General features: G+C 38.2%; 1 protein-coding gene across 1 annotated transcript in view; it reads left to right on the top strand.

The window, feature by feature from the left end:
- The window catches only part of mocos (molybdenum cofactor sulfurase), a 247,958-nt gene extending 236,517 nt beyond the window's left edge, over nt 1–11,441 (top strand). Inside the window, exon 15 of the mRNA XM_088601448.1 lies at nt 10,660–11,441. Coding sequence (XP_088457574.1) covers nt 10,660–10,794 — 135 coding nt within the window. The 3' untranslated portion in view covers nt 10,795–11,441. The remainder of the gene's footprint in view (nt 1–10,659) is intronic.
- The last annotated feature ends 3,698 nt before the right edge of the window (nt 11,442–15,139 follow it).

Genomic DNA, 15,139 nt, shown 5'->3' with positions numbered 1-15,139 from the left:
TGTTACAAAATGTCACAAAAATGTAGTGAAAACAGAAGCATAGCCTAGGTACAATTTGAGGCATGAGTGAAATGGCTTGAGAATTCATTATATTCTGCAGCACAGATCTGGCAATTAAATAACAAAATCAGAGTCAAAATTTGATGGAAACAAATATTTGTTAGAAATAATAATAGAAAACAATTTCACAACACACCACATTTAATGATTACATGCTATACTGTATATGTACAAAAACTATGCATTTCTGAGTCCTGCATTCTAAAGATGCATAAACCTCCTGTAACCCAATAAATACTGTGCACCAAAAAAGACCAAAAGGAGAAACAAATTGTAAAAGAATATGATTCAGAACTGAATCTCTCTTCCTACAACAGGGATGCTCAAAAGTAAACAGGAACCCATCCCTCAACTCTAGAAATGCATCATGAAATTAGGAAAAAAAAATTTTTGGTCTAAGGATTCCACTGCACAGGAAATCAGAATTTTCTAAAATAAACAAAATAGTAAAGCTTGTAAAATGATGTTAAGATTATGTAGCTGGATTCTGGTCTCCAAAACTGATCAGAACAAGTTCCTCCATGCATGGCACAAGCTTTGAGGTGGAAGCGGAGGATGGTGTTATTTCTTTTCATCATGTCTTCTACTGTGTTTCTACTTCCTTCTGCTTCTTGTCTTTTCTTCTTTCTCTCTTATGTTGTGTTCCAGGGCCGCTGAATGCTTGGATAATTTACCATAAAGTAAATTAGCCAGAGTAAACCAACAGAACCCTCTATGTGCTAATTTGCCTCTTTGCCCACCTGGAACTAGGCAAACTCCTCAAATGCTACACACTGTCTTAAGCTTTATGACTAAGGCCTGAGTAGCACAATCAGAATGTGAAAAGCAAACATTAAGACTTTGATACCACTAACTCATGACAACATGTAACTTAGAAGTGGATAAAGAAGACCTCTGTTTTAATGTACACAACATAAATCTATTGTCACGCTCTCACATAATCAATCACATAATTCAGATAAACACCAGCGTATTCCCACAACCCCACCACCCCGGTCCAATTCCCGAATACGACAACGCACAAGCTACAGTAATCATCCTATCACGTCTCTCACTTCTCACTGCACCTGCTATTTAAACCTCCTCAACCTTCACTTCAATGCTTGATATTAAACAGTCTACTGTTTTATTGAGCTCTTCACCTTCGAAACCTTTGCAAGCCCTTTCTTCAAGCCTCCTGGAAACGTCACTGATTGCCGATCTGACTCCGTCTTCGTCTCGCCCGTTGGATTTGTACGCACACCCTCCTGAATAACGACACTGCCTGTCTACCCGACTCCGACTTTGACTTGCACTACTGGACTCATTTGCTATCCGACCTGCATAGGGTTCTTCACACCACTTGTCACACCTATACCTTTATAGTTAATTAATTTGTTTTTTGAGGTTTAAAAAAGCTGATATTTCAGTATTGTGCTGGCCCTCCAAATACTGAAGAACAGAAGGAGGGGCAGAGGGAGGTAAACATTAAGAACCAAATCAAGCTTTGAAGAATTAACAGAAGGAAAAAGTGCAGAGGTAGTTACAGACTGTTACTGATAGCATGTGAACACAGGAAATTGTTTCATATAGGAGACTAAGTGTTCCCAGCAGGAATTATGTCTGATTTATTCACAACAACTACTTCAAAGCTACTTTGCTCATGGTTTTTGTCTTTGAAGCTGAGCAGCTTGAGTGATACAGCAGCCACCTCTTTCTGAATAAAATATAGGGAAATGCTGCAGAGCTCCAGCAATCTGCTCAGAATCACAATGCTTAATAAATTAAAAAATGCATATTTATACAAAGTGTGTTCATAGGTTTTTAAATGTGTTAAATCTACGTACATTTTAAAAATGTACTTTGGGACTGGTGTCCTATCCAGGGTGTACCCTGCCTTATGCCCACTGTGTGCCGGTTAGGCTTTAGGTCAGTACAATGCTGTATTGGACTAAGCAGTCATTGAAAACAGATGGATTATACTTTAGCCATGTAATTAGAAAAATAAAACCCATCGATTACTGGACAGGCTGGTTCAATATTGTGAGGCACGGAAGGAACTTTACAGAAAAAAACTAAACTAATATACTGTATAGGTGTAAGGAATTGATTATGCTTGTGCAGGAGTTGGCTGTGGGTCCATGTCTTGTTTTAAGCTTTAGTATTAAAGTCATTTAACTGTGTTCTCAGGATGAGGGAAAGAAAGCTTCAGTGGGTAAACCATGCACAATGTTTTTTTTGAAGAAAAAACTGTCCTCTTTATAAACAGTTAAAAAATAGTAAGCCTTGTGTTTGGAATATTGTTTGGGTATTATTGACATTGCTATTCAGTGGTCCAAATCATATTTCTCCAATTGAAAACTAAGTATATCTATGGGTAAATAAATAATCCTAGTTTGTTATCCATAGGTGTTCTAAGACATCCAGTTTTTATCATGTACAGGTATTGGACAAGATACACAAGAGTAAGGTCCCTTAATTGGACGTCTGGCCACCAAATGCAGCCAATATATACACGTCATGGCAACGTAGAGCAGATGTGCCATTATTGGAATGCACAAGGTTTTTTAATGGCATGTGCGATAAATATCTAATAAGCCATGAAGAAATTAAGTTAAAAAACTATAAAAACTATGCTCAATAGTTCTGTAATTCTCTACATCATGCTACCCAACAAAAGCTCTTTGGCGTAGGAAAAATGATTCACTTGGTGTCACGAAGCGTTTTTCAGGACATTATGCAGACGGCAGAATCCAGAGGGTAGTGAAACAAACAAGGGGAAAGAGACTAGGATCAGGGCTGGAAGAAGAACAGGGGGGCATGTCTACGGTATGCTACTGCTCGGTGGGTGTGATCCAAGGCAAACAAGTCCAAAGGGAGTCCGTAGGGAAATCCAGTGTAGGAAAAGTCCAGAGCCAGGTAATCCAATCCAAGACAGACATGACAGAAGTTAAAAGCTGGAGCGGGATCCAGTGAAGGATCGGGGGAATAAAAAAGGGGTAACGGGGCCAGGCAGTCCCGGCCCCAGACCCAGATGGTCAGGACGCCGTCGGGCCACTCCTGGACCCGCTGGTAGTTGGGCTTCCGGGCGTCCATCTTCCAAAGCTGAGCCTGGAATGGTGGGAGCGTCTGGCTTTTGTAGTGAAGGGCAGGAACAGGAGGCAGGTGCAAAAAATCAAGAGAAACATGAAAGAGCTGTAGCGTCCTTAAGAGGAGGGACTTACGATCGTGACACTTGGTTTATTTAGTGGGGCTAGCCTGTTGTTTTCAAAGGAGAGTTCACAATGCGTGCAGGTGAAAGCACTATTCAAACTTAAGTGTACAGTCAAATATATAAAATATAAATATATAAAAGGTGTTTTTCTTAGTTGTTCAGATGTTTTGTTTGATGGTTTACTCAACAAAGAGACAATGATCTCAAGAATTAAGGACTTAGAGTATCTGTGTCTCTGAGATCAGTGGAGAGAAACATACTATAAGTGAAATAGCTGAAAACATTAACAAACAACAGACGCACAGGCAGTTTCAAACTCTGCTTCAGGAGATGGAAAGTGCACACAGGGACATTCTGCTTCACAGCAATGTTTGGTGGCTAAGCCAAGGGAATGTTTGGCATGTTTTGTTTGAAGTCTTGATGCAATCAAGATCTTTTTGTAAGGAAAAGGTCAAACCTACCCTAAACTATACAATGAAAAATGGGTTGCAAAACTAATATTTCTAGCCAACATAGCCAACATATGTGGTGTGTTGGTGTAATGGCTTAGGTGTGTGCCTTCCATGCTGGAGGTCGGGGGTTCAAACTCAGCTCTCACAGTGGGTTTGGGGGTGGAGTGGTTGCACTGTGGCTAAGGGCCTGTGGCTGGAAGGTTGCCAGTTCAAATCCTGTGGCTGGTAGAGAAATCCTACTCTGTTGGGCCCTTGACTAAGGCTGACCCTGTGCTATGAGCCCAGGCTTCTCTTCCTGTCTGTGTGTCTCATGGAGAGCAAGCTGGGGTATGTGAAAAGACAAATTCTTAATGCAAAACATTGTATACCACCTCTGTCTGAAGAGTACAGATCAAACTGTTATGGTACTTTTCAAAATGTGGACTTTGACACCTCAACTTTTCACAGTTTCCAACATTGATTGTTTAAAGATTAAAGATTGTTGGATCTTAAGGATTCAAAGTGATCACAGCCTCTCTATCACCACCTGTTGAAAGCCCCTGCTAAGAAAATTTGATTGTTTGAAGAAAGTGACATATTCACTGCTCTCAGTATTTAGATCAAAATACCTCTGTGAAGAGTTATTTTCACACATTTAGTCAGATCTGTGTCCCTCCTGTAGCCGGTTAACAACTTAACACTCAAGTTTGTGTGATGCCTATAGTGTCAAGCTGCAAGCCTGAGATTGGAAAACTCAGCAAAGGAAAGCAAGGGCAAGTGTCACACAAAATGGTAAGAAGTATTAATTTATTAATTTTAATTTAATAAAAATATAAGTAGGGCTATAATTGACATTAAACATAGTATCAGTGGCTTGCAAATCTGTAAAAACAAGTGCATAAGCTAAACCCTTCTGAACCCCTTCTGAGAGGTTACTGACCCCTGGCATAGAGTCTGTCAACATCTGGAATTCTGCAGAAGGGATGCAACACCAATCTTCCACGAGAAAGTCAATCAACTTATGCCTAACTGATGGATGTAGAATATATGATAGAGCAACTGCACATACTCTGTGGATGGGCGCATTGTCATCCTGGAAATCACCTTTCCAGGCAGAAAAGAAATGATGCGACATGTAGCCATGTCAGGAAACCTGGTCAGGAAAATGTGTCCTTCAAAATTGCAGACCCACTAGAACCCCTCTCTGTTGGAGCCAATCACTCATGGCTGTAGAGTTCTTTAGGATGGTGCCTGTGATGACGGTCTCTTAAGAACACATTGATGGATAATATTACATTTCTCTATTGCTCTGTAGTCCATTGCCTGTGTCTTTGCACCACATCTCACGATCGTGCATTGCCAAATGTGATGACTGTTTTGTGCAATGCAACCTGACAATCGCTCATTTTCAGTGGGCCGTTTATAATGCAGCTGGCTGCTGGATACCCCAGGTTGAAATTAGCAGTTAATTAGCAATTAATTTGCAGTTGCTTGCCAGTCTTGCCTTGCACTTTAAATTCATGCACAAATATCACAATCCTGGAGTGTGCGCTTCCACTATTGTTTCTTGCTGAAGCTCCTGCCACACACATCCCAACAATCACTTCTCTTTCAAAGTCACTGAGGTCTCATTTTACAGCCATGCTAGTTACAAATGTTAGCAACCAAGCTTGTCAAATATTTTATGCATGACCCTTCATTAATTTATCCACCTGTGTCAAAATTTCCATATACTTTGCATCCCTCACTTACACAGGTGTTTCCATTTATTTGTCAACTACTTACATGTTCTGCTGACTTGACTGGTAATAGACTGCACACGTTTATGCTCCTGAACAGCCTACTACTGATATGAAGGTGGCCATCTTTGCACTGATATAAAAGTTAAAATAATCTTCAATCAATTTAAAATTTGTGAGACAGATTTGAGACAATTTCTTCAACTCTTATTTCTGTGTATCTGCAAAATATTAATTTTCTCATGGCTGATAGCCAATGTGTGATTTTCGCATCTCAGTTCACAGTTACAAATCTAGAGCCACATGCAAGGGAGAAAGAGGAAGTGTAGGCAGATCCCTCATAGCCACCTTCTTTCAAGCCTCAAGTCTTTCCTCCTGTCACAGGTTACACAAGAGGTTACCAGAGGTTCAGCTCTGATCAGAGGAAGGGCCGTAGTGGCTGAGAGCCAAGGAAGCTTTGCCCAACTAATCCTGTCTTCCCTAAATCTGATATCTGATATCTGATATCTTGGCTACTTTGTAGAGACAACTGGGTGAGATCCTTGGAGGAATGGACAGTGAACATCCAAACAGGATAGATGGGCAACAACAATCTTTCTTAAGGTCTAATGTTTGTCACGAAGCTTAAATCAGGATCCTATGCAGACGGTAGAATCCGGAAGGGAGTGAATCAGCCACAGGGGAGAGAAGACTGGGAACGGGGCTGGTAGACGAACAGGATTCTTCAATAGCTTACCACTAGATTCTTCAATAGCTTCTATCCACAAGCAGTGAGACTGGCGAACACATTTAGCCATCCCCCTCGGACCACACCTACACCATCACCATCTACCTCTTTATGATTTCTTATCTATTGCACATCTCCAGTCATTGTTTACACGTCTGTATTGTTTACATTCAAACTGTCTACATGTTTACTTGCACATTGTCTATTGTTTGTACATTGTCTTGATGCACTGTTTGCACTTTGTTTTGTTTTTTACACTTGTTTTACAATCGAGAGACTTTCTGTAAGTAAGAATTCCATTGTACCAGTACCGGCTACATATGGCAATAAAGTTCAAGTTCAAGTTCAGGGGGGCATGTCGACAGTGCACTGGTGCTCGGGGGGGGGCTGGTCCAGGCGAAAGTCCAAAAGGATTCCGAAGGGAAATCCAGAGTGAAAGCAAAAGTCCAGAACCGGGTAATCCATCCTCGACAGATACGACAAAAGTTAAAAACCGGAGCGGGATCAGGTGCAGGGACAGGGAAATAAAAAGGGGTAACACGGCCAGGCAATCCAAGCCCCAGACCCAGATGGTCAGGACACTGTTGTGAAGCCTATGCCATCGGGCCACTGCTGGACCTGCTGGTAGTTGGGCTTCCGGGCGTCCATCTTCCAAAGCTGAGCCCAGATTGGTGGGAGTGTCTGGCTTTTAAAGGGAAGGGCTAGAACAGGAGGCAGGTGCAAAAAATCAAGGGAAACAAGATAGAGCCAGGGCGCCCTTAAGAGGAGGGACTTACAATTGTGACAATGTTCTTATGTATCCATTCTGGAAATCCTGGTCACCGTTGGTTAGTGACATGACACAGCTCAAACTCACCTCATCCTTGCTTGGTTGATTGAACCACTTGGGACACTCTATTTGTGATAAAACTGAGGAAATGTTGCTTGGCGGTCCTATTCAAGTGAGCCACAGATCAGATCAGAAATCTAGGTGTGGTTTTTGAACTTTAGAGTCTTATATCTGATTCCAAAGTAGCTTTTTCATAGATGTACTGTATCTCAAAGCTTCAAAGTTAAATTGAGAGAAGTTGGTGCATACCTTTAGAGCAAACTGCTGTAAAACTTTGTTTGCTAGTGCTTCCAAGGCTGCAATACATAAGGTGAAATATATTCAATACTCTGTTACTTATGTTTTAGCTGGTTCTGAATTAGCCACACAAATTTCACAGAATCTGACTTTTCTGCATTGTGTTACTCTTACGAGCAGGCTTGATTTTTAATTCATCCATCCATTTTCTAACATAAACCATCACCATAACATATTTATCCAATTCAGGATCTCAATGGAGCCAGAACCTATCCTAGCAAGCAACTGGCACAAGGCAGGACACACCCTGGATGGAATGTCAGTACATCACCCTGGATGGGACGCCAGGCCAGCATACACAGACCAGGGCCATTTTTCACAAAAGCCAATTAATCTGCCAGTATGGCTTTGGACTCTGGTAGGAAGCCAGGACACATGGAGGAAATCCACAAACATGGGGGAAACAGACAAACACCATACAGATAGCACACCAGGAATTGAACCTGGGGCCCTGTGCTGTGAGGTAGCAGCGCTCACCACTTAATCACTGTGCCACACTTTGATTTTTAATACTTATTTTTTAAAACAAAACGTTTTTAATCATCTAGGTTTAAGCTATATCACTGTGCTATTATATTAGTATATGCCAAGTTCCCACACATAATCAGTGTTTTACGAACTTTTGTTAGCATTTTCCACTCTCAAATAATCTTCTCAAGCAATCAAGAAATACAAAACTACCGATACTCTTTTTATGTCCTGATATTGTCTCCTGTTGTGTTACGTGTAATGCCTGCTTTTATCTTCAGCTCAATTGTGTATTGTTTTTGTGCTGATTTGTTATGCTTTGGCTTGCTTTTATTTATGTGTCTGATTCTAATATTTTATGCTTTGGCATTATTTTAATGCTTTAGACAATTTAGATGAGCAAAAAACAAACAAAATATACAGTAAGTACATGAGGTTCAAAAGGTAGAATTTAAATCAAAAGATATTACTTTAGAATCGTGCAATGCACTAGTAAGAGCTTGTTTAGAAAATTCTATACAGTTGTTGTCACCACAATGCAAAAAATATTTTAAAAAAAATCCTCAGGAAACAAAATAAACTAGGTTATGTACCAGGGATTAATAGAGTTTTGTACTCTAGCATAGTACAATAAATTAAACTTCAGCCTCACACAGAGAAAACTCATATATTATTGTATTCATAATCCTTGGAGGCATTGAGAAAGTCAAAACTATGACTTCTTTAGAATTAACAGTGAAACATGAACCAAAGGACACAAGTGGAAACTAAGGGTAAGTGCATTTAAAACAGAACAGAAGGCACTTCTTTGCAAATACAGTGGTGTCTGGAACCTGACATTGAAACTGATATCATTGCTTCTTTCAAGAAATGACTAGATGAGATCTCATTTGCAAGTTCAGTTAAATTCAAAATACTTTATTCATTCCAGGAGGGCAATTTAAATGTATCATGTCTTAAACTTTCCAGCACTTTGAGATGCTCTCTGTTTAAGTACCATAAAAAAATAAATATTATTTAATGTAAAATAAGCATAAATTGGAATGGGAATTAAACACATCATTTTTTTAATATACTGTAGATGTATAGAAATGCTTGTATAATCCAAGGCCTTTGTTTCAAATGTCCTTTGTCACAATGTCAATTCTGTTTTTTCAAGCTGAGTCTTATGTTTTCAGTAATACATGACAAGCTACTGTACCATCGACAGTTCAGGCATACCTATTTTGAACAGGGATGTTCAGATTTCTACTAATGTGGCACTGGGGGGAAAATATTGTATAGAATTACCCAGTTATTTTTTTAATCTGTGTTGTGCTGCCCTCTTGAGTTTGATGTTGTAATTGGCTTCTGTCCAGGTTTTGTCAGACTTTTGTTTTAATCCTGAGGCATTAAACCCAAGGCAGTCAAAAAAATCTTTGTGTCCAAGAAGTGAAGAAAACATTAGAGAGATGGCATAGCTGAAATGTCCAGTCTTGGTCCTGCAGAGCCAGTGTGTCTGCAGTCTTTTCAGATCTCTTTAAAGCACCAGCACCTGGGAGATGCTGTTAAACGAAATCAATAATGACTTGATTCAAGTCATTGAGAGCCCAGATGGACAGATATACTGTAGATACATAAGATTTCCTGAACTAGGATTGGAGACTACTGCTCCAAAGACCTGTGGAGGCCATTGCTGTTGTGTAAGAAAAAGATATCCAAAAATCAAATACGTTTATTTCTATCGGTCTGTTATCTCAACATGTTTATCAAAACACCTTGAATACCTCAATACACTTCCTGTTTTTAAAATTTTCCAATTGTATAAACATTTAAGGTTTGATGTACTCCAGAACAACTTTGCAAGTTTTTCAAAAGACACTGGTAATTACTAAGATTTTCTGAGCCTCACTAGAGAAATATTTGTCCTCTATTCAATTCACATTGCTATTTTAAGTGTGCATTGGGGGTGTTATTAACAAAAGAGCTAGTTACGTAATCATTAAAGGTTTAGTTAAATATAATTACAGTCAGTTCTGACTCCAGCTTCCAGTTGTAGAGAGGAAGTTCCTTTCTAAAAGGGGCACCAATTAATATAACAATTCTTAAGACCCGTGTCAGATAATGATATGTATTGTTCTCCATGTAGATGTTATGATAAAGTGTAAGAAGCACAGCAGTTATATTTTATTGCACCACACATCTGCAGGGAGAATGTGGTTTGTCCTGGAACTATTTGCACCAAAACTGCTTTGTAAAGGCTGCAGCTGAATAAGAATGAGTCTGCTTGAAGCTCTGAATCCTAAATAGTACATCAAAAAGAAATAAGAAACTTGAAAAAGGCTGTGTTTTTTTGGATCCGTAGCCCTGGAAATAAAGTCTATATTTTTTTGCTTCTGCTGTATCATACAACATATAACAAACAATGGCGAAGCTGAGGTTATTTTTCTAAATTGCTATAAATATAATTTGTGGGAATAAGACATTTTAAAAGCATGTGCATTTCTGAAGAGACTTGCTGAAAAGGGTTATTGTTTTACTCTTGCACAGACAAAATAGTGGTCTTTAAGACAAATAGCTAAAGCCAGAAAAATAATGCAAATCTTCATTCTTTGTGAAGGATAACAATGGAGATGAACTTGCTTGGACATTTCAATTCTTAAAAGATAGTTTAAGGTACTTTATGAAAAAGAAAATAGTATTAGTATAATAGTTTGATTTCAGTTTGAATATTATACTTGTGTGATTTAGTCTTCCTGTTTTTTCAAGTTAATGAGAAAAATGCATTTCTTAATGATTTCCAATACTGAATAATTGAATCTGTGTAAATGTGTTATACAATACATGATAAACCAAACTTCAACAATAGCCATCTTAATTTTTAAGTGAATTTTATATATTTATTGATTTGCATTTAACACAACCTCTTTTCACAGGCCAGCTTTGGAATATACCTGATACACCAGCCCTCAGATGCTTCTCAGCACACCCACATCCTGTCAGTGGGGTCTCCAGCATTCCCTGTTGTTTCCCGAGCAGCCAGCGGCCCCCAAGCAGAGAAACCATTTTGACTGGGTCTCTTGCAGTGTCCTCTCAGAGCTAACATGAAAATGTGAAGGATCAGCAACACATGACTCTTTTGTTTATTGATTAGGACTGCCAGCTGACCTCAGACTGAGACACACAAATGTGTAAACATAGAAGAATTATATTGTTGGTTTATTTTCTTAATGTCAACCAAAGATTCCACAGATCAGACAGTCAGAGCTTATCCTCATGAATTACATCCTGTAAAAGGTCCGTTCTAATTACAGTAGATGTATGAATGTGCAGAGGGAAACCACCAAGGTTTCAGCATTGGTAACTGTAAAATAAGATCAATTAAATTAAAAATAGTACAAATTGAAAATATTCAAGATACCGTTGTTTTTACATTTAATTTTATATTTTCATAGTGCCTAGAGCTAACTAATCAACTTCTTAAGATGTTGTATAGTTAGCTCTAGGCACTATTAAAATATTTTTTTATTTTTAACCAGAAACCTGACTCATATATTTAGAATTCAAATTGTAAACGAACATTTTTTCCTAACATTGATTACTACAATTTTTTTATTTTATACAAACTATATCTTTTTAATTAACCACTATCTTTGTAACAATTACTTCCAAAAATTTACTCAGAAAAATAAAATATATACACATTTCAGAAGTGAAAGCTTTCAAGTTATTTTTTTATTTTTCCCTGCTAGAATGCTAGAAACTAACAATTCAGTATAGCACAGATCGTTTAAAAGGAATGGGATGACAGAGAGAAAAGAGTAACTCCTAGGTGAGTATTCTAGATAAATTAATTAACTTCTGAGTAGATACTGATGTGAGTTCGTAAAATGTCACTGGGTTGAAAAATAATTTTATGAATATACTGACAGTAGAAACAATAGCATGCAGATAATGGTCCCTGTAAATGATAGGATAATTGAATACCAAGAGGTTTTTGTCTTACCACAATTTACCTGGTAAAATGCATATTAATACATGTTTATTTATGAATTTAGCAGCCATATCACTCTGCAACTCACAACTGGCAACCCACTGAAGCTAAGCAGGTGTGAGCCTGGTCAGTACCTGGTTAAGAGACCCCCCGGGAAAAACTAAGGTTGCTGCTGGAAGAGGTGTTAGTGGGGCCAGCAGGGGGCGCTCACCCTGTAGTCTATGTGGGTCCTAATGCCCCAGTATAGTGAAGGGACACTATACACTGTAAAGAGGCGCTGTCCTTCGGATGAGTCGTAAAACTGAGGTCCTGGCTCTTTGTGGTAATTAAAATCCCAGGGCGTTTCTCGAAAAGAGTAGGGATGTAATCACGGCGTCCTGGCCAAATTTCCCATTGGCCCTTACCAGTCATGGCCTCCTAATAATCCCCATCTATGAATTGGCTTCATTACTCTGCTCTCCTCCCCACTGATAGCTGATGTGTGGTGAGCGTTCTGGTGCACTATGGCTGCCGTCGCATCATCCAGGTGGGACTGCACATTGGTGGTGGTGGAGGAGAATCCCGATTACCTTGTAAAGTGCTTTGAGTGGAGTGTCCAAAAAAAAAGCTATATAAGTGTAAGCAATTATTATTATTATTATTATTATTATTATTATTAATAATAATAATTAATTATTTATTTATTACAGTATTCCTACAATCCACTTGGCAGCAAAGTGGAGAGGTAAATAAGGTTTTACATACAAGCAATGCAAGCAATACAAGCAATGCATTGTTAAAGCACTAGAAAAGTATAAAAGTATACTGAACCTCTATTAGGGAAATGTACTGTATTTGTATGGCAATAACCATGATAGATTACAGATATAATGTAGTCAAATGTACAGTAGAGGTGACTCTGTTGCCTCTAGCTCTGTAGCGCTTTAGCTAAGGAAATGAGTCATGTTTGTCATTAGTGGCAGATGGAATGCGCTGTAGAGAACAAGTATTAGCTCATTTTGTCATATGGAGCTTTTTATTCTATCCTTATGATCTATCTCCTGAAGGGTGTCAAAATTGACCAAGAGAATTCTGACAATGTTCCATGTAATATTAATTGTATACTTTTTACAATGTACATCTGATTCCCCCTAGGTATTACAGCACATTCCACCACCACACGGCCCCTGCAAAATCCAGTGATAAATATCCTATAAATTCTGTAAAACAGTCTTACAGAAATATAATACAGTAGGTTGGGGTTTGTCTGATCCATGTATTCTTTAACATCAGCTTTACTGTTATTTTCTCTTAGCATGAGATATTTGCCACAAATACTGGAATATCTGGAGTATGTATTCTAAGATCACTATAGCGTGTGGTGTGTCTATATTGTTCATTCATTTTACACATACAGCATCTGCAATATACACAGAAATTAATTTCAGCAGTTTCCACTAGGTGGTAGAATTGCCTTGTATTTCTCAAGTGCTGCTATTGAGAGCACTTGACTTGTACAGTATGTGTTCTGGTCTGTTGCCAGTGTTCGTATGCTGAACGACCTGGTTATGCTCATTAATGCATGTGTCCTTCATGGTAAAGCATAAAATAATTCACATACTGTATAAGGCTATCAATGTCTATTAATACATTTTAGTGTGAATGTCAAAGTTCTAATCAGCAACTACTCAATAAGAAAAAAGCAGCTAAGATAATATAGTGTTTAGTGCTTTAGGCATTTTTGCCTTGGTAAAAGCCTTACAGACATGGACTTTCTGTATTCATTCTGTAGCATTTGGCACAGTACTTACTCACAAAGCTGCAGGAGCACAAACATGTATAGAATAATATTATAATGTTGTTAAAAGTAAATTTGACAAATACATAATACGTATGTTATATTTCTGTTGATGTGATGAAGTATTGTGAATTTTTGTTCAACTAGTTTGAGCAAGAAATTTAATTTTTCACTCAAATCATCCTCATGAAACCAACATATACTGGGTAAGATTAATTGAGTTGACACACAGTCAGCTTGTTATTCACCAAGTGAATTACGTTAATCCACATGATGATGGGTTTTAATGGAGTGCTTTTTTAACATACTAGCAAATCAGTGTCAAATCAAGTGTCCACTGGATATTCAGTCTGAACTTCATCCATTCAGTAGAGAATCCAAAATGTGTATCCAGCAATTACTAAAGAATGTTGTGTTTGATCATGCACTGCACACGTAGGAAACCCGTGGGGTAACAAAAGAATGACTGGTATAACAGGCAGCAGGATATTTCATAACTAAGGCATCTGAATGTTTGATGTTTGTGACACTGTAATCAGATTGGGAAATAAGTTCTAACTCCATTACATGATACTGTAAGCTTGGTATTCAGGTCCTCTGGGTCCTCCCTTCAACAGAGCATCTGGATATCTGTGAATCATTCACTGTTTTAGAGCAGGGGAAATGCTAAATCAGTCCCATTAAGTTACAGTAGGTCATTAACAATGCAGGTGGAGGTAAAACCAGAAGATACATTGACTCTCCAATGCTCTCCAGTTACTGTGGAAAGAGCAAAACACACTGTTGTTCAAACAGCATGCAATGGGGTAGTGTGCAATAAAAAGGAAAAGTTACTGAGAAAAACTAAGGTTGCTGCTGGAAGTGGTGTTAGTGGAGCCAGCAGGGAGCGCTCACCCTGCAGTCTATGTGGGTCCTAATGCCCCAGTATAGTGACGGGGACACTATACTGTAAACAGGCGCCGTCCTTCGGATGAGACGTAAAACCGAGGTCCTGACTCTCTGTGGTCATTTAAAATCCCTGGGCGTTTCTCGTAAAGAGTAGGGGTTTAATCCAGCGTCCTGGCCAAAATTTCCCATTGGCCCAAGCGCTATATAAGTGTAAGCAATTATTATTATTATTATTATTATTATTATTATTATTATTATTATTATTATTATTATTATTATTATTATTATTACTGTAAATGTTGTATTTCTTCACCATATTTTGAACTAATTCAATACATCCTTAACTGAAGTTTATCTTAGAGGAAAATCATAGATGCAATTGAGAAGAGGAAATGTGTGCCCAATTGTCTAAGGTGAATTTTAAAACCAAATCCACAACAAAGGTCAAACATCATACCACATTGCTGTGGCAAATATATTAGTTAATTCTATAAAATGCAGTTCCTTGCAAAAGTATTAACATTTGGTCATTTGGTTGCTATAAAGCTTGCAGTCTTGAAGCTTACATGTAGCAATTAATATCTTTTATATATTCCTAACCTTCATAACAAAAAGAAAGAAGTAAAAAAGATATGAGAGAAAATGGAAAAGTCATAACTCTATAATTATTCAAAGACTTTGCAATGTGCAAACTTAAATTAATTTAGGTGCACAAAATTACCTGAATGAGTTTAACAATTAGTCGAGTGGCCTCTAT

Source organism: Lepisosteus platostomus, chromosome 12 (genome assembly GCF_059453375.1).
Source record: "Lepisosteus platostomus isolate fLepPlt1 chromosome 12, fLepPlt1.hap1, whole genome shotgun sequence".
Lineage (NCBI taxonomy): Eukaryota > Metazoa > Chordata > Actinopteri > Semionotiformes > Lepisosteidae > Lepisosteus > Lepisosteus platostomus.
Note: the sequence above shows the minus strand (reverse complement) of the source record. Positions and strands in the feature narration are given on the sequence as shown.